General features: G+C 42.8%; 1 protein-coding gene across 1 annotated transcript; it reads right to left on the bottom strand.

Moving 5' to 3' along the window:
• Nucleotides 1–173: 173 nt before the first annotated feature.
• Nucleotides 174–18,108, bottom strand: dcn (decorin). Its single transcript, XM_064342671.1, has 8 exons — nt 17,799–18,108; nt 10,022–10,257; nt 6,645–6,757; nt 4,646–4,859; nt 3,887–4,000; nt 3,496–3,589; nt 2,874–3,012; nt 174–2,504 (listed from the first exon to the last, which is right to left on the bottom strand). Exons 2-8 carry the CDS (start codon nt 10,239–10,241, stop codon nt 2,304–2,306), a joined length of 1,095 nt encoding a protein of 364 aa, XP_064198741.1. The 5' UTR covers nt 10,242–10,257; nt 17,799–18,108; the 3' UTR covers nt 174–2,303.
• Between the last annotated feature and the right edge of the window lie 1,191 nt (nt 18,109–19,299).

Below are 19,299 nucleotides of genomic sequence, written 5' to 3' on the forward strand. Positions count from 1 at the left end.
AAATGTAAATGATACTCTGTAAATTTCAGTTAGATGATCTGTCTTCTTATGATGTCTGAGGGAGAAGATAAGAAACATGAAAAGGGTTCAGATACTTTCACCCTAATGCTGTCAAAACATGAAAGACTTTGAGCCTTGATAGCGTAGAATCAATCACTTTACCCACACGTCCATTCATGTAATCGCTATATATTTTAATATCAGAAAGGAAAGACTACCACAACCGGAATAGAATATTATCCAATTTTAAGTTATAAATTTTATACAAAATGGTTATATGTAGTTTTATTACAATCTTTTTATGTGCACAAAACTCAAAGCATGATCTATGGTTAATGTTTTATGTGCCTACTGAATGCTCTCAGATGTTCTTTTTGCCTCTGTTCTGGCATATTGGATGCAGACCTCAGGGTTATGTTCTGGCCTCAAGTCTGGACATCTGCTAAAATTTCTCTATTCACTGGAGAAATGCTCTTTTCTCCTGTCAGTTACTTATCACACTATAAAGACACTGAGGTGAAATATACACAAATTCAAACAGAAAGACAACTATTTTTTTTTAAAAAAACAGAAGATATTTTCAAAGTACTGAAGATTAATACCACAAGGCACTGGCTGTCCTCACGTTCCTCGTTAATTTCAGTCGTCACACGGGGAAGACAACCCCTCTGTGTGTGAGTCAACTGAGTCACAAGTCGTAAATTCAGAAATAAAATTTAGCCTGAGATGACAAAACACTAGGGTTCCGAAAATATTTGGAAAATGCAATATATTGTCGTTAATTGTTGGGTCTCTTTCTCAGTTTTATGGGCATGTGCCAGTGTTCATAAAGTGTCATGGAGCACAGTATAAAGTGTTCGCTTGCCGATGTCTGCCTTCTTCTGTGAAGATGATGCTGTTGAACCTTCTAGTGGTGGGGCAATTAATCATAGATGCAAGTAGTTGTGTCTGACTGGGTGTAGAGAATCAATCCTCATGTGGAATGCAATAATTTATTTTGCATTTTTTTCTTTTTTATTATCTGACTTTTATCAGGTTAGTGACACCTCGGGCAGAGTCCCTGATCGAGAGATTCACCTAAGTCACTGATAGGTTCAGTCTGAACTACTGCAAGAAATGCTTGAAAACAATAAAAAGGTATTATACAGCCTGTATATACAGCATCTATACACAGAACATTCAAACTAACATCAGCATGGTGGGCGTGATCATCCTGCAGCCAGCTTCCCTCAGTCTTCAAACTTAAAGATATCAAACAAATAAACAAACAACAAATCACAAACACTGCAATCCATAATCCAAGGTCGGTCGAAAAGCGAATGTATGAGAACAGGTCTGTGTGAAAGACCTTTCGTGAAAATGTACGCAGCTTATTCTATCTGCTTGCCCTGGTTTTATTTTCAACTGCTCGTTACAATACATTGATGATTTGGAGTTGTTCAGCATATTATAAAAAATAAAACATTTGAAATGTTTAAACACAGGGGAGTACAAAAACTTTTCTTATTTTTTTCGAGAATCATGTAAAGCAAGCAGAAGATATAGAAATTTGGCAGAATAAAAACTACTTTTTCTACTTCAACTAACTACAATACGAAAAGAAAATGGTACATGTCAGGGTGTACTCCTATCCCCGTAGTACACTTTGAACACTACCTCTAAATACATGATATTCTAGTACATTCTTGTACACCAGTTCTTGCCGTTGATATTGTTGATGAGATGCAAGTTAACCCTTTGCTGCCCGCTCTGCAGGCCAGCTGATGAAATTATCAGAGGGATAGTTAATATGATTAGGCACTTAGGCCCTAGAGACTCAGCATAGCTAAAATGTTTTCATCATTTTCCAGTTTTTGTCTGACCAATGTGGGAGTTATAGGGCAAAATGTTGCTGTTCATTACCTTTAAGTGTTAATTTTTACATTTTTGAAATATTTCTTTTTTTCTTGAAATCTCCTGCTGTTGTCTTTTCCATTATCTTCTTCCGCACCACCCTAGATTCCACTAAAGTGTGATGTGAACATGTACAACCGTACACTTGGATACCATTGGGGATTGTAGTTTTCTACTGTAAGGACTGACCCAGACTAGCCAAAAGATGTCAGTTATGTGTTTTGTGAGTTGCTGTGATTTTCAGGATTGTGTAAAAAATATGGAGTTGGATCTGTCTTTCTAGTTATTGCTTTATGGGGTGTGCAGTACAAAGACTCTGGGGGGCGAGGGGGCGGGGGGCGGGGTTGGGGGGGGGGGGGGGGAAGAGGGGGCAGCACAGTCATAGGAAATGGTCTTCAGCCACTAACTATCTACTTCTTCCGGTAGTTTCCGAGCTGGATGGCGGAGCGGTCAAAGACACAACGGAAAGTGATTGGCTGAATCTCCCAGTAGGGTACGGGGTTGCTGAACAGGCTGATCCCTGAGTACATGGCCTTTTTGGTGTTGAAACCAGGGGGGCAGAAGTCCTCAGTTCCTACCGCAGCAATCTTGTTGCTATGGAGATAGATAACCTGCAACGGCAGACAGAAGTTGATCAGCAAACCGTTTTATACACAAGACAACCATCTGTTGAAATCTATTGAATTAGCTATTATCCTACGATTGCTTCATAAATTGAGTGCTGTTAAATTTGCTGTTTATTTTGGGCATATTTTATAGTGTTTCTCATAAAATACAATTTTATTTATTTATTTGTGTCTCAAATAGTGAGGCTACTTCGATACAACTATACAAGACAACACTTGTGCATATATGCCACACTGCTCATCAAATGGGGAACAGGCAGGGATTGCAGGTAATGCTGAGACTTGTCTAGTAATGATTAATCTGGCTTCAACAGCCCGAATGGCCTTCGTTTCTTCATTGGCAGTAGACCTCACCTGGATGTATTTGTGGTCAGGCAGGCCCGAGGGTACGCTGGTCAGAGCGTTGTTGTCCAGGTGCAGCTCACGCAGGTGTGGCACCATGGCCATGGTTCCGTTCTCCACCACGCTGATCTCGTTGTGGCTCAGACCCAACCTGAGGGGAGGGGACAGTACATCAGCTTGTGAGACGTGCGCAACGTCCTTCACAATCAAAAAAACGCAGAATGTAATGTGACACAGGAACCAATGAGGGAACATGATATAGTGTCAAGAGCCAATGGGGTGGTAAGTTAACAAGCACCAATTAACTGGTACTTTTCCATAGCACATGTGCTGTATGACATCCAAATTCCCAGTGATTCAATGACTTTGATAAGCCCAGAAGGTGTTTTATTAGTCATAAACATTGCTGTAGGACAATGTTTTTGACTATCTTGCTTTCATTGTGTGGTGTTCTGTGCCTAGTTTGCAGTGATGTGTCTCTGCTGTCTCTAATTCTGCATTAACAATCAGAAAAAGGTTTTTTTTTTTCCCCACGCGAGAAGGGGAAAGATCATCTATTTACTCTAGAGAAGAGCCAGTTGTTGGCCCAGACGGCCTTGTTAGTCATACAACTGAAATAAGAGGGAATCATTACTTGGCCAGGCTTTTCAGACCCTTGAGGCTCTCTGCCTGGACTTTGGTGATCTTGTTCCCATCCAGATGGAGTTCAGACATGGAGCTGGGAAGGCCTGGTACACATAGCAAGAGGAACAGCCGTTACATAAAAAACCCTTTAATGCTTTCCTCTTTGATCACACGGTTGCGATTTTTCCTCACAGTTATAACACATCGGGCACGCACCCCCAAGCCTTCAATGGCGTCTGCGTCCTATTGGTTCTTTAAACCAATTAAGCAGCACAAGTCACCCAAGCTTCCACCTAGTCTCCTTCTCATTGGCTAATTTCTCAATTTTTTTGCATTCCAGAACACACAGCATACAGAATATTTAACCCAGTGAAAGAAGGTGTGAAGAGATAGTTGCGTACCTTTGGGGATCTCGGTAAGGCCGGTGTCAGCAATCCGGATGTAAGAGACCTGTTTCAGATCGGCAAAGGCCTCGCTGTCAATCCCAGAACTCGTCAGAGGGTTTGATCCCAGTTCTAATTCAGGGGGCACATCAGAGACAAAGGAAAACAGTGAATCTGCTGCAGTAAATCCTGGTCAGGGTGTTGGATGTCTATGTATGTATACATTTTATTCTGTTTCACAGTGACAGATGATTGACAGTGACGTCGTCATGCGGATTTGGTTCCAGAGACCAAAGAAGCAGAGAGGTGGACAACCTCCAGCTCTCATAGAGGCACTGTTTGTTTGCTCTTGGTAGCTCTTGCAGTTACTTACATTTTCTAAAAGCGTGTAGATGATGAAGGAGAACGTTTTTGATTGCGAGTGGAGTATTGTTTGAACTTATATATATATGTTAGCTGCCACCCATTGGATGAGGGCTGGTAAAGTTCCTGTGCTGTGAAACGGGTTCATGTACAAATATGATCTCTGGAGAGCAAATCCATGACACTCAGCAGTATCAACAGATCTTATTTTTTGGGCCAAACAGGTTTCAGTGCAGCCCACTGGGCAGTGAATGTGGGTGTGAGAGAAGATATTCTCACTACTACCGAACAATCAGAATTTTGTGATCAACTCAAAGAGATTAGATGCTTGATTACAGACCATGCCCTTGAAAGGCACACATTTCCGGATCTTGGCAATCTTGCGGAGGTAACCCAGATGTCATGAACACGTACCCATGACTATGACGTGGGTCATGCCCTCGAAGGCGGACTTCTTGATCTTGGAGATCTCGTTCTCGTGGATGCGCAGCTCCTGCAGGCTCTTGGGCATGTTTGGTGGCATGTCCTTCAGCAGGTTCTTGGAGAGGTAGAGTCTCTGCAGCTTGCCCAGAGGCATGAAGGCTTTGGGATGGATGGTGGTGATTACGTTGTTCACGAGGATCAAGGCCTTCAGGAAAGAAAAACAAAACGTCTACTTACTCATATTGCACAACACTGGTCATCCGGTGATCTCAGTGCTTTACTGGTAAATAATGTTTTTGTTTGTTAATGTTGGACCACCCACCTCAGTGATTGATGGTTGGGTCATTTTAAACTGGAACATTCCCCACACATTAGCCACACAGTGCAAACATGCATTTATTTAATAAACTAAACTTCAAGGATGATAAATGGGTTTTAGTCAGATAAGCACACTATACTGTAATCCAGAATGAAAACTGTGTAACTGTGAATTTTTTTTGTGGGGCATGAAGTCTGTTATCTACATCTATGAAATGTTGTAATTTTTCTGTAATTGTCCTGTAATTGCTTGTAACATTTTCAAAATTAATGGAATGTTTGACTTTTAATTTAATGTGTAACTGTTCACTAGTGCCAAGATCTGCGATAAAAGTGTTGCGTAGTGTAGAAGGAGCGTTACCTGAATTACCCCTATAAAAATAGAGTTTTTTAGCCTTCATCCCCCAGGGTACCCAGCAAGTTGAAACTAATTATAGTTTTGCAGCCTAAGTACCTCTGGGGGCACTGACATATCCCCAGATGATTTGAAATCTTATCATCTAGACAGGTATGGGCCAGCAGGAAAGGGTAACGCAGGGCACCTGCTCAAAATGGCACAGAAATAAAACTAAATGTTTTACAGAGGTGTGGAGCTCTGTACATTTACATGTGCTGTGCTGTATCACAACTGATTTTTCTTTTTGAAGTCACCAAGACAGAGCTAGCTTCATCAAGGCTGTTTTTTTTTTGTTTTTTTAATTGACAGAGTTCATCAATCACATGTTTTTATATATTTTTTATTTGTCAGATATATAATGTTGCATAAAAATGCACTCACACATGTAGTTTTAATATTTTGTATATCGTTATATGTTTTTATTTTGAGGAAGGGGAAAATATGTGAGAACTTTTCTTTTTTTTATCAAATAAAACTGTTATTATATTATATATATATATAATATATACATGGAGAGACACTCCATTACAGAATTTAGTTTAATAAAATGTATAAATCTGAAAAGTAATCAAGAGGTTATCTTTCTAAAGGAAGACATGCAACGTTTCCCAAACCATTCAGAAATATTTATGTGCTGGGGGGCTCTTGCCAAACATTTCTGACCTCACTCAGTTTCCTCTGATTACCTCCAGTTTCTAACACAGGCCTGCTGGGATATTGTTCAATGTTAAAATTTGAGTTTGTATGAAATCCAGACTGTTGATAATAACAGCTTTTGACAGTTTACTCAACAGTGCACTGCATGCTGCCATATTGGTCTGTTTATTGACTATCTGAGAACTATGTTTTACATAACACTAATAAATCCATCCTCCAGGAGACTCAAATCACAAATAAAGAACATATGAGGTTGAAGTATTCCAGTTACTTTCATCTTTGTGAATGCAACTGTTAGCATGGTTTCATTTTTCAAAACATAAATCTTTTGTTTCTTTATTTTGACAATTTTTGAGCCTGGATTACATTTTTTGGCAGTATTTTGCTGGCATCTCCCTAAAGCTTTCAGCCTTTTCACCAAATACTTTCATTTATCATTCACTCAGCATTCAGTTTCAGAGAGGATATGAAACATATTTCTTCATTACGTGATCAGAAATTACCATTATTTTAAAAATGGAGAAGAGAATTTCATTACAATATTGTTGTCAATATTGGTTGCACATTAAATCATCCCATGAGCCAAGAGATTAGGAGTGAGAGGAGTTTGGTTCTTACATGTAGGCCCTTCAGGGTCTTGAAGTCGTTCTCTCGAAGTTCGCTGATCTTGTTGTTCTGCAGGTCAAGCAGCGTGGTGTCTGCAGGAATTTTTTCTGGGACATTTTTCAGGGCTAGAGATATGAAGAGAAAGAAAATTTAAAAGTGTTACCTGTCAGGTACGCACAAAAAAATTCCCATTGTTTCCTTTTAGACCGTTTCCTTTTAGATGTCCTTTGAGATGCTAAATTGTATTTGGAAGCCCGTGTCCCGACAAGCACAGACTCGCTTTCAAAGCGTATTCTGCCACTGGCACCTCTTTCACTTCGCTATCTAGAAGCTGTAATCCTGGCCCAAGGGGTTCCACGCACACAGATTCAGCTGCAGTGGCTGCAGTTTTCCCCACACATCACTACAGTCTTCGGTGTTAGCAGCCTACTGTCCAGAAGCTGAGCTTCAATGCATCTACGGAAAGCACTTAGTGCCCGTTAGGCCCGTGCACATGCGTGATTGAATAGAAGGGTAGCTGAACATAACATCATGATCTCCACTGTGCATAATGATGCATGTAAAGGGTCTAGGTGAAAAATATTTGTCTGCTCCTAAATTTCCTGGAAGGTGTGGAGCTGAACATCACCAGGAAAATGGAACATTGGGTGACCAAACATCAGCTTTCATTCGCCTCCTCGCCATATATAAAAAAAAATTATGCAAGCACATGAGTAAACAATTAACTAGGTTGGATATTTTAAATGAATTGAGTTTGGTAATCCAGAGAAATTGTTATGTCACTCGACCCGGTGATCCACGAAGAGTTTCGTTTAAAAGCTTCAGAACGAACATACTGTACTCTGAACATTGCGTCCTCCCTCTCCTCTTTTTCAGAATTCCACAGTTCTCCACACAGCTGCTTGTGGTCTGTAGTGTTTCACAGTATTATGGGGACGAACCACATAGTTGCGCCAACAAGCTGACGTGGAGTTTGAAACATTTAGCAGAAGAATAAGTGAAAGCAAAGGGAAGACACACAAAGGTAAGCGAGGGTACAGGCTGATTCAACATCAGGCATGGCCCCCTGTACTGCACTGTGTACAGTTTCTTCATGCTGTTTTTCCCTATTTATGATTTAGGAGACATCTGCTGCAGTGCATCTGTGTATGAAATTTTATGCAGGATATTATTGAGGATCAGTCTTACTAAAAATATCAAACCAGCACTAACATGCTGACGAGATGGATAAGAGGAAATAAAACTTAAATCCACAGTCCAAATGCATATGTTTCAGATGCTTTGGATTGCCTTCAACACTTTTTGATTTAATTTCATTTAATTTAATCAACCCAACAAAGAAAGACAGATTCAGGTTGGATGAAAAAAAAGAGGAAGAGATCTTAATGAGGCATGCATAAATCACTCTGACAGAGTATACATCCATGCATTTGCATGAGCCTTTCTTGTGGTAACCCCAGAATAATGGGTGCTGCTGCAACTGCAACTGCTACCCACAATGCACTGGGGGAAATAACATGAGCTCAAAAGCTCCACAGGACATTCTTCTTGGCCAGTCTGAAAGTAGAGCTGCAAATATAGTGTTCTAATTATACTCAATTTCAATCAGTCCTGACAAAAATGTGCAAATTACTAGTTTACCCTGGATCGTCAATTGTGTTTTTGGAATATTTTAGAAAGTGAGCAATGATATTTATTTTTGTGCGGGGTAATCATCCTTGAGACATCTAAAAATAGGTCCACTGTGGGAGTATGTGTCATTGTATGTAAGTATGTGTGATTTTCCATCACGTGTGCAACACCTTGGGGGGGGGGGTGCGGTGGAGTTCAGTGAAGCAGAACGCTGAACGTCCTTTGGAAGCAGCATTAATGGCCCAGTACTCAACAGAGATAATGAGGTCATCTAAAAAAAGGTGTTCTCTCAAAGCGCCTGTGCCTGCCTGCATGTGGACATGCTGGGAGAAAATTATATGTCACTCTCATCCTCAAGGTGCTGACACAAAGCAACAATAGCCTTTGGTGTGTATCACTAAGCTAGTGAAGCTTTGGTGTAAATCACTTGTTTTTTTTATGTGTAAGCCTTCCCCCATATATCCAATGCACTTTGCCAAATGAGAGCATGCCAGAGACTGACTCTCTCTCTCTCTTTCTCTCTCTCTCACACACATACACACACACACATGCACACATCAGTTACTTGAACACCCAAGCAGAGATCATTGCATACAGAATCTCTTTTTCACAACATCCTCACAATTAATCAATAATTCAGTTGGCTATATACCAGTCTGTTCTATTAGTCATCCTATTAAAATCGACAGCATCAATGACACAAAATCAACATAACTCTGATAGGAAAATATATATGTTGAGTATGCCTTTTTAATTGATGATAAAGCAACAGTGTGCAGCATTTTAACAAAGAACACTGTTCTCAGGGCGGATTGCACAAGGCATAATAAATTTAATAAATAAATAAATTTTTTTAAATTGTTTGGAAAGCTTTATATTTCCCTCAGGCATCAAGGAAAGTTCAGAAAAAAGGGGGAAAAAAGCATCATTCTGATTCCAGTTTCCCAAAACCAACCAAATAATGTCATAATTTATTTGTTTAGCTTTCCACATGACTGCCAAAAAGCATGGAGGAAAATGAAAGCGGAGATTTGCTCAGAAAATCCCATCGTTGTGGAAACAAAGCACCCAGCATATTTGAGCGGCAAAAAAAAAAAACAGGACATTTTTTCGCAAAGTTCGCCCGTTGATGATTGGGCGGATCAAACACACAGTGCCGTTCTTTGTGCGACCCGAAAAAGCCGAGGATGGGAAAAGGCTCTCCGCTGGCACCGCGGACCGACCGCGTAAACACCGCGGAGTCTAGCGCGCGCTCGGCCCTTGGCCACGCCGGCTGAATGGCTAGCCGTCAGCTAGCGTCGCTACGCTCACACGGTCCACACATTCCTTCTCGGACCACGGCCTGGGAGTCGCAGGGCTTCGCGACGACCGCGCCGCAGCGAGCGAGCGAGCGCAAATATACACAGAGCGCAACCGCAGCATTGCTCCGCCGGCGACTGTCAGTTTCCCCACTTACCTCATTTCTCCTCGGTTAGCACTGGAAAGGTAAAAGCTCACTAAAGGCCAATGCTAATTTATTTTTCCCAAAATGAGCAAGATCACTAAGATGTGTCATTTTTCCTGACTGTTTGTTTTTCAGCTTTCTTTCTTTTTTTTTTTTTTTTTTTGGCCGACCTCCTTTTCGGGTTCTCATGGCCACCGTCTCGTTCTACCAATGGCCAGATTGGATTTTTCCAAGGAAAAAAAAAAATAAACCAGGGTACGGTATCAGAATTTTGCGTGAAGGCATGAAGATTTAAGAGCTAGTGATTCCTTACCCAAGTCGGAGCACTGCACGACTCGCAGGTGGCACTGGCACCTGAAGGGGCACATGGGTCCCTCTGGGACTGGCAGCATGGGCGGTGCCGGCTCCGCGGTCTCCTCGGGCAGCCCCGAGCCCGCCTCGTCCTCCACCATGAAGTCCAGGAAGCCCGACTGACGAAAGGGCAGGGCCCAGCAGGCCGTGCCGAGGAGCAGGACGAGACACGCCGACTTCATGCTGCTGATGGGGGGCCTGGAAGTGAGAGCCAGGGGTCAAAGGTCAACTTCGCACAGAACTAAACATTCTACTTCCTGACTCTTTACGCTGAGCTGCATCTGGTCATCAGTGGTACCACATAATTTCATGTGACTGATCAATCAATCCATGTACAGGAAAGGCATTTAGTTGGTAGAGTACAACCATGTTTTTCTGGGCTTTGATACATAAAACCTTTAGCATTGTCTTCGGCTTGCTTATACCAATTTCCCGAAAGGTTGCCGTGGTAGTAATTATCAGGGCAATTTTACTACATCAACATCAACAGTGCTTTTTTAAAAGGCTAATACTAGCGCTATTATAACGGAAAGGATTTGTAAAGAAAGGCATAGATGGATATAGGGTCTGTCATGACATGCATTGGCATTGTCCATCCCAAAAAAGAGTGATCTGGAGGATAACTATCACATGGGAGCTCTCTTTAAAATACAGTTTCAAGCTCCACACACGCATGGAAATGTGTTAATGTAAAGTGGATAAGAGATGTATTTCTAAGGTCATAAATCACTGCTGGCCCAAATGAGGAGCAGCCAGAGGTGACCAGACCCTCAGGGCCTTGAGTATCCACCTCAGTGACAGCCCTCCCAAGACCAGACTGGACCATCCTATATGCGGTTGGCACCTCAAAGCAAAGCAGTATGAAGGAATCACGTCGTCCAAGGGATCATGACCGCCCCTTCTAGGGTCCATTAAATTACACCCGGCTCTGTTTTCTCCAATTTGGGGAATTTGTAATGCCTGAATTGTTGAACAATTGACAGAAATAAGTCCCATGTGACAGAAGTTCAGAGAAGATACGTATGCAAGGCTGGCCTCAGAGCTCCACGTTCAGTGTCGCTAGGCGACCACAGATCATCAGGCTACCTCACGCTGCTTTGACCTATCATGAGCTCACCACAGGCTGCAATGCTTCAGAAAGGCAAATTAGGGTTTTTTTTTTTATAGCAATGCTCCTATGAAACCGTTGGAGGCCGTACTCGGCACTACCTCCTCCCTTCACAGACGGAAGCTCACTCTGGCCAGCAGATTAAGAACAAGGGTGTGGCGCATGGCCACCGGCTCCTCGGTGACAGGGAGATTGCTGGGTAAACGACACCGTCGCGCTCTTTTCCGGGTCACGTCAGGCTGCAGGACTTTGCTGCGGAGCGGCTCCTCTTCTGCACCCTTAGAGAAAATTACAGCTCCAAAAACCCCGACCGAAAAACGCGCGGGGAATTATAGCTCAGCCGAGACAGACGGAGACCCAGAAACCGAACGCTTCCTCCGCCGCGTTTCGTCTGTGTTCTCAGCGCTGCCGTCTGCTAATTTAAAGTCCCGTGAACAAATCCCCCGGCCTGCGCTTAATGTTATGTTGATGCCACTTGATAATGTGGCTTCGGTGTCGCAGAAGGGCAGTGGAGATGTCATGCCTAGTTAGGGGACACAGCAGGCCGTTTCCTTTGGTTATTACTCCATGTAAAAACTTTACTAACCATGCAGCCTCAGTCTGCAACCGCTACAAACTTCTCATGTTGCAAACTTTTCAAGTTTCTTGGCCTTCTTTTTTATATTATGCAGCCTGTTTCCTTTAGAACCCATTATAATCTTTTAATAATTCTAATAATTCTGCTCTAGAATCATCATTTTCTTGTCCTGGACTGTGATGCTTCAAAGTCTGGGAGGCTACCACTAAAATTACCTTGGCCCAAGATGAATGCAGTTTGCAAAAAAAACTAAAAGTATTTGGCTAGGTTTATTCACTATTTCTGTTGGGTACATTTCAATGGATTCTCCCTTGAATTTGGATTGGTACTGTAGTTTCTGACTGTGCAAAGCACTCATTAATATTTTGACAGGAAAGCAGAGCTTGCATTTTTGTGGTTCCCATCTTCTAGCTCAATCACTCTTTTTAGCTAAAGTAACTAGCTAGGATTCCAATTTTAAATATAACCTAGTAAAATATCTAAACCATTAATTTCTTTTAAATAATGTTGTCTAGGTAACTTCTAGCTTACAATTTAGGTGGCTGTCAGCATGCTGTTCTGGAACTGACACAAGGATGGAAGAATTGCTGTTGTGATAGCAATTTAGCAGGCTGCCGTGCCACAGATGTTAATTTAGGTTGTTGGAAAATATTGCCAAGAACTTTGCAAGCCAGCTGACTTCTCATTTAATCTGGGAGATGTCCCATTTGAGCACTGAGAACAGTGCAGGGCAGCCGGTACAGAGACAGAGCAGTCCATTCTAAAGTCTCACATTGCATTACAGTATTATGTTACAATTGTAATTCCAAATGCATGATCTATTTTAATAAATGTGTAAAACTGCAAGCACATATAACACATAGTATCAATGCCATGAAAGTGTAATTACACAGGTGTGTGGGCCAATGCTATTGGGTGGACTCTCTTATCTTGGTACAGGGACTCCATGATTATTTTAAAGGCAACAGAATTGCTATTTTTCATGCATAAAAAGGAAAATAAGGGGCACACAAGAGAACAGCAGACAAGATAGCTGAGATACAGTATGGAATAAGTGTACTGCCAGGAGGAGAAAGAGGACTAATTGTGGTTCATATGAAGCAAGGCTTTGCATGAACAGCTGGAGCACAATCAAACAAAGATGATTCTGAACAGCTCAACGTGCCACAGCATGACAGGGCTTCTCACCAAACCTAGCAGTCAGCTTTATATAATTAGAATGCCTCACACAGCTGCGTGATGATAGCTATGGGTCAGGAAATGCATATTTCTTTTCTGCAACCAAAGCATTAAGTGCTGTATCCTGATAGATATTGTTATCAGAGCACATAATATAGGTTTTTTCTTTTGGAAAATGTGGTTATTTTTGTAATTTCTTACACAGAGAACAGCATATTCTGCAAAAAATGATTGGACATTTCAATGAAATGAGTGATTGAAAGATGATTGACAAATTTTTGGATACTATAACTATTGCAACTGGGAGATGCATGCATGCTAATGAATATACATTTCTGTCCTTGTGCAGGGCTTGTGTTTGATAATGTGTGCTGTTCCCTGTGTATGGTTTGTGTTTGGTAATGTGTGCTGTTCCCTGTGTAGGGCTTGTGTTTGGTAATGTGTGCTGTTCCCTGTGTAGGGCTTGTGTTTGGTAATGTGTGATGTTCCCTGTGTAGGGTTTGTGTTTGGTAATGTGTGATGTTCCCTTCAAGCAGTTCCTTATGTAGGGCTTGAGTTTGATAATGTGTGCTGTTCCCTGTGTAGGGCTTGAGTTTGATAATGTGTGCTGTTCCCTGTGTAGGGCTTGAGTTTGAGAATGTGTGCTGTTCTCTGCGTACGGTTTGCATTTAATAATGGGCTGTTCCTAGTGTCCTGTTTGGGTTTGATAATGTGTGCTGTTCCCCATGTCTGGGCTTGTGTTTGATAATGTGTGCTGTTCCCTGTGTGGTGTGCTCTCATCTTGGGCGCTGCACTGATCTTGTTCACTGAAGTTGTGGAACTGGAACTGATTGAAACTGCCCTGTGTCCTCTGTCCAGTGAAAGAGAATCCTGTTTTCAATCATTCTACCGTTCATGATTTATCTCAGTCACAAGGAACACGGATAAAACAAGCTTCTGCCAGATCTGTGACTGCTGTCCACATGGATTATAAGCAATAGACTAACAACAATCATCACTCGATTTGAAACTCAACTGGCACAGGAAATCCAACTGCCAGAGAATCGTCTTTCTCACCAGAGAATCCTCCTCACCACTTCCAAGGTCATTATGACCGCTGAATTATCCTGTACTGTAGGCAAACTATTCATTCTGTTTCAGCTAACACCACATATTCCCAGACAATTAAGGCCACACACACACACACAAAAAACAAACTCCTAAATCACCATTTCCAGTCTCACAGAAATAATTTATGCTTTAAAAAGGTCAGAGAGCAGTGATTGTAGATTATACCCTCCTAAGATCCGAAATAATTATGGGAAAAGAAGGATTACTCCACCTCCCTCTCTGTTTTATTCCATTTGTGTTATTTCTTTCTTTTTTATTCTTTTCTTTTTTTATTCTATTCTTTTGTTTCATTCTTTCTTTCTCTCCTGCAGAATGAAGCCACCCAACACCCGCCACACCCCTTCCCCTCCCCACCCCCTTATTTTTTGTAGGACTCAAAAGAGTATATCCCTGCATCAGGAACACGTGTTACTCAGGAGCCCCAATGTATTTTTTTAAAACAGATTTTCTCTCTCGCTGTATTTTTCCCCTCTTGTACTCATCTCCCGACAGTTCTTATATCATGAGATTATGCTGTCTTTAGCTCCCCTCTGAGTCATTGCTTCCCCTCCTTATGAATTCTCCAACTGGCCACAACATTCCTCCCGGTTTCTCTTCCTATTTACCTCATCGTTTTTCCAGACACCGTTTCACCCACCAACCCTTTTTCTTTTTACGCACTGTATGCACTGTACGGGTTCTGCATTGCCTGTGTGGGTTAGCAGAATGAGGAAAAACCAGGGTGAAAAGAATTTCTAAACACTGAATTGTCAGCAGGACAATCACTAAGGTAGCATTAGTGAAACCCGCTAATGTAGCATAGCAATGCCCACATGATAATGAGAATAAGCACGTGCAAGTGCATACTCTCACTGCCCAGCCCCAGGGTGCCCCACTCCACAACCCAAGCAACCCCCACCCACCGCCCCCCCACACCCCCGCCCCCCCGCCTGAGGGTCTGTCAGTAATGAATCAGTGCAGGTATTTGCAAGGCTTCAGGATGTTTAAAATATGTGGCATCTGTGGAATATGACCACCATCAACACTGCTTTACATTCAAACCGCATTACCATCATGTGAGAGGTCTCTGAACCCACCAACAAGCCACTGTTTGATCTTCAATACAACCGGGTGCTGGTTTCAAATAGTTTTGTTTTTTTTTCATATGATCCATTTTCTTGTCTTTTGAAATGTCCCCTGGGTACAAAATCACATAATGCTCAGCAGGAGATCCTACATGTATTGTGCTTTCCATCTTTTTGGGTCAGAGAGGAGAAGCCACAGTTGTGGTGAGCACAGCTTTGATGAGTTAATAACCATAATCCACTATTTCCCTGTCATTCTACAGAAAGGAGAATTATGAACAATGTTTTATTATTTACAGACACCTGGATAGTCAAATAATCTCTGACCCACTTTTAAAACTGAACGTTCCATTCATTTTACAAGTCTTCATAAATGCTCAAAGGACTGTTGCATTATTTTAAAAATAAATAAATAAATGGAATGGAATGAATAAACTACTTCTGCACCAGAAAGTATGTTTCTCTAGTCTGGGCCACATTGTTGGCAGCTTAGAGCTTGGACAAACCTCAACTCTTCTTTGCCAATCTCTCTCTCTCTCTCTCTCTCTCTCTCTCTCGCATACCCTTCTCACTCATTCAATCCTTCTCTCCTAATCTCTCTATGTAGTGAGAGGCTCAGATATGACCCTGCGACGGCATTAGGCTCTGGAATTTTCTGTTATTTTAGCAAGGAAGAACTGTAGATGTCCACGCAAGTCATTTTTCACAGCTGTGTGACTCCGCCCCCCGGAAACTCAAAATTCTAATTTAAGTGTCTATCTCTAAGTACGGCCTCGGCCTCTCATCCACGAACACAACGCTGAGGCCCTTCTCCTTTCCTCAGTCCTACGCCGGTGACTTTGTGTGAACATCATGAGATCCCCTACATGCTGTGTCGGTCTCTGATACCATCAGCCAGACACGCTGTGAACAGGAAGCAGTGTTATTAAAGGATTATTGGAACACAGGGCCCGGGAGATGTGGTTTTTCATGTACTTCAAAAAGGTACTCCTCCCTTTTTTGGATTTTGGGTTTGCCCCCAGGAGGAGCGTTTCAACTCTGCCGCCGTCAAACGGAGAAGCAGGGAGCAAGGCCGTCCGAAACCAGGGGCTGTAGCGGGCCGAGCGGCTCCCAGCAGAACCCGCCATTACTGGGACAGATACCCTCTCTACTGTCTGCACTCGGACCTCCAAGCCCAAATCCGCTCATTTCATTTCCAGATGCCCTCCTGATGCCAAATCGTTTTTTTTTATTTCTTTTTTTTTTAAATGGTGGAGTCGCACGAACAACAGTAATTACAGAAGATGATAAAGAACAGAGAAATCCTTGTTTTTCTTGGGTTTTTTCTTTTTCTTTCTGGGTTGTTTAAATGCCAAGACTTACATAGGGGAAAAAAATGCTCCCATAAACTTGAAGGCTTTGCCAGTCAGGCAGAGAGAAGAACTTACAATATTTTACAAGTTAAGCCCCCCCCCCCCCCCCCCACCCACACACCCCCCACCCAACCTCTGCAATCTCATCTTTTCATTGATCCACACACATAAAATGGTCAGTGTTAAATCAACTCCAGCCGAGTACATATGGTCCCTATTTGGACACATATGTACTGTGTTAGGGTTGAAGTAACACTGGACATTTTACTGTGCGTGGGGAAATGTCTCCTTTGAAAGCACTGGGAACAACAGTCGCCTCCGCAAAAGTACACAGACTAGCGAGCTAACACAGTGAGACACGGCGACACCAAAGTCACTCGTATATATCAAAATGTGGGATAAATAAGAGCAACCGCCTCACATACTGTACATTTAGCAGATGCACATTCCAGGTCAGGTCTGGATGTGTTTAGCTGAGTTCTCCTATAACAAAAAATGACCCTGCTGGGAGACAGACCTGCTGGACAGATGCGTGTGCAAGCACAGCACACAGGCACACTCAGAGAGTGCATACATGCCAGCAGCACAGGCACACGCACATACATGCACACACGCACACACGCACACACACATACATACATGCACGCACACACACACACACCCACACACATACATACATGCACGCACACACACACACTCACACACATACATACATGCACACACATACACGCACATATGCACACACATGCACACACACACGCACACACACACACACACGCACAGCATTGACTTATTAACACACACGCATGTGTGCACAAGGAAAACTCCAGACGCACAAACACGCACGTGTTTTTCGCCATCCACCCACACAAACAGCGCACGAAACTGGGTAGAGTTAATACAGTCTACCAGGTACTGGAAGGAAAGGATACTTCAGGGTGCTGCAGTGAACCATACAAACTGTACACGCTATCAGTAAAAAGCACTCTATCATTAAGCACACTGTCAGAGAGAAAGATCCAATCCTGCCTAGCACCAAACATTCTTATGAAAAGGGTGCTATCAGCGTTTCTGTGTGTCTATCATCACAAACTTTAGACCCAACAGCGCATTTTCTGACACGAGACTTTGGCGATTTAAAAAAATCTTCACAGCAGAGCAGCACTGCTCAAATTCGTGTTTCTATTAAGGAAATTAAGCAAAGATATCAGGTTCTGTTTTTTAGTGACACTGTCTGCATCTCTTTTATCCTTATCTCTCTACAAAGTTGCATGTATTCCTTCACTTCTGAGCGTATCAGGTGTTTTCTAAGCTTCCAAGACAAGTCCTGCAAAGAGAAGAAATCTTACCTGTGTTCTTTTTAGCAAGGTGCTTCTGCGTGTTTGTCTCCCAAAATCCAGAAGGGGAAATGTTTGCAGTGTGCGCTCAGGAGGCCGAGGGGTAATTGTGCTGGAAAAAAAAAAAAAGTGTACAGAAGACGAGGCAGGTGTGAGCAGTCACAGGAGGAGGAGAGGAGGCAGGGGACAAGAGAGGGAGGGAGGGAGAGAGGGAGGGAGGGAGAGGCAAAGAGAGGAATAGAGAGGGAGGGGGAGAGCATGGCCAACGGAGGGCGAGCGGGAGGGAGAAGGAGAGAGAGAGAGAGAGGCTCCCGTTACTCAAGCCCTGTTTGAATGGATGAGACAATCATTGGAGAGAACTCCCCCCTCTGGGTGCTGTTTTCCAAAAGCAGCTGGAACAACAGAGGAAAAAGGGGGGAGGGGGGAGTGGGGGAGGGAGAAAAAAGCAAAAGAGAGAGACAGGGAGAAAGAGAGAGGGAGAGAAAGCAAAATAGAGAGAGACAGGGAGAAAGAGAGGGGGGAGAGAGAGCAAAAGAGAGAGGGAGAGAGAGCAAAAGAAAGTGTGTGTGTGTGAAAGAGCAAGGGAGAGAGTGTGTGTGTGTGTGAGAGAGAGAGAAAGAGTGACAGAAAGGGAGAGTGTGTGTTTGTGAAAGAGAGAGAGAGAGACAGACGTTATCTGAGTCAGTGAACACAGGGCGCAGCCAGGCTGATGCTCAAGGTATCCCCTGGTAATGCTCCTCTGTGCCTTAGCCAGGGGCAGTTTATCACCCTGTACTTTCCCTGTCCTGACGGAGGGAAATCAAGACTGTCTCCGGCTGGGCTAGCTTTCACTTTCCTCTTCGTGTTTTTTTAAATTTAATCCCAGAGCCTCAGCTCAATACCCACCCCCCCTCCCCCCTCCCCCTAATTTAGCTTTGTTCTATTTAACACAACGCTACGCAATGGAAAGAGGAGCTGGTGGCAGATTGGAGGAGTTTGTTCCTGGCTCTCTGTCACTACTCAGCTTGCAGTAAGATCTTAAGGGGTTCTGGGTTTTGACACATGTTTGTCTTCAGGATCAGATATTTTAGGTTTAGGTGAAGATAATATAACATAAAATAAATATATACATCAACTATAGACATAAAAAGAATAAGAGCTAAAATAGGAATGGTACTTAGCACGTAGATTATTAATAGTGACATATATTTTGAGTTGTAGAGGCTTTCACATGGTAAAAGAAGTTACTGCAATAATAAACCATTCCCAGGGTAACTATAGTAACTAAAATGCACAAAAAACAGTTCCCATACCCTGTCCAAACCATGGTAAGCCACTTTCAGGTGTTTGTTACACATGGAAACTTACCTGTGGCAAAGGTCACCCAGTGCTACCCTTCACAGCCAGTCACTTCTGAGTGGGAAAAGGGACAGGAGGTCCCCACGGACCACAGTCCTCTGCTCTGACCTCGTGACCCGAAAGTGCCCGTGTTTCTGTTACAGTGTTACTTAGCAACAACACCTCCGCCGTCTCT

Source organism: Anguilla rostrata, chromosome 7 (assembly GCF_018555375.3).
Source record: "Anguilla rostrata isolate EN2019 chromosome 7, ASM1855537v3, whole genome shotgun sequence".
Classification (NCBI taxonomy): domain Eukaryota; kingdom Metazoa; phylum Chordata; class Actinopteri; order Anguilliformes; family Anguillidae; genus Anguilla; species Anguilla rostrata.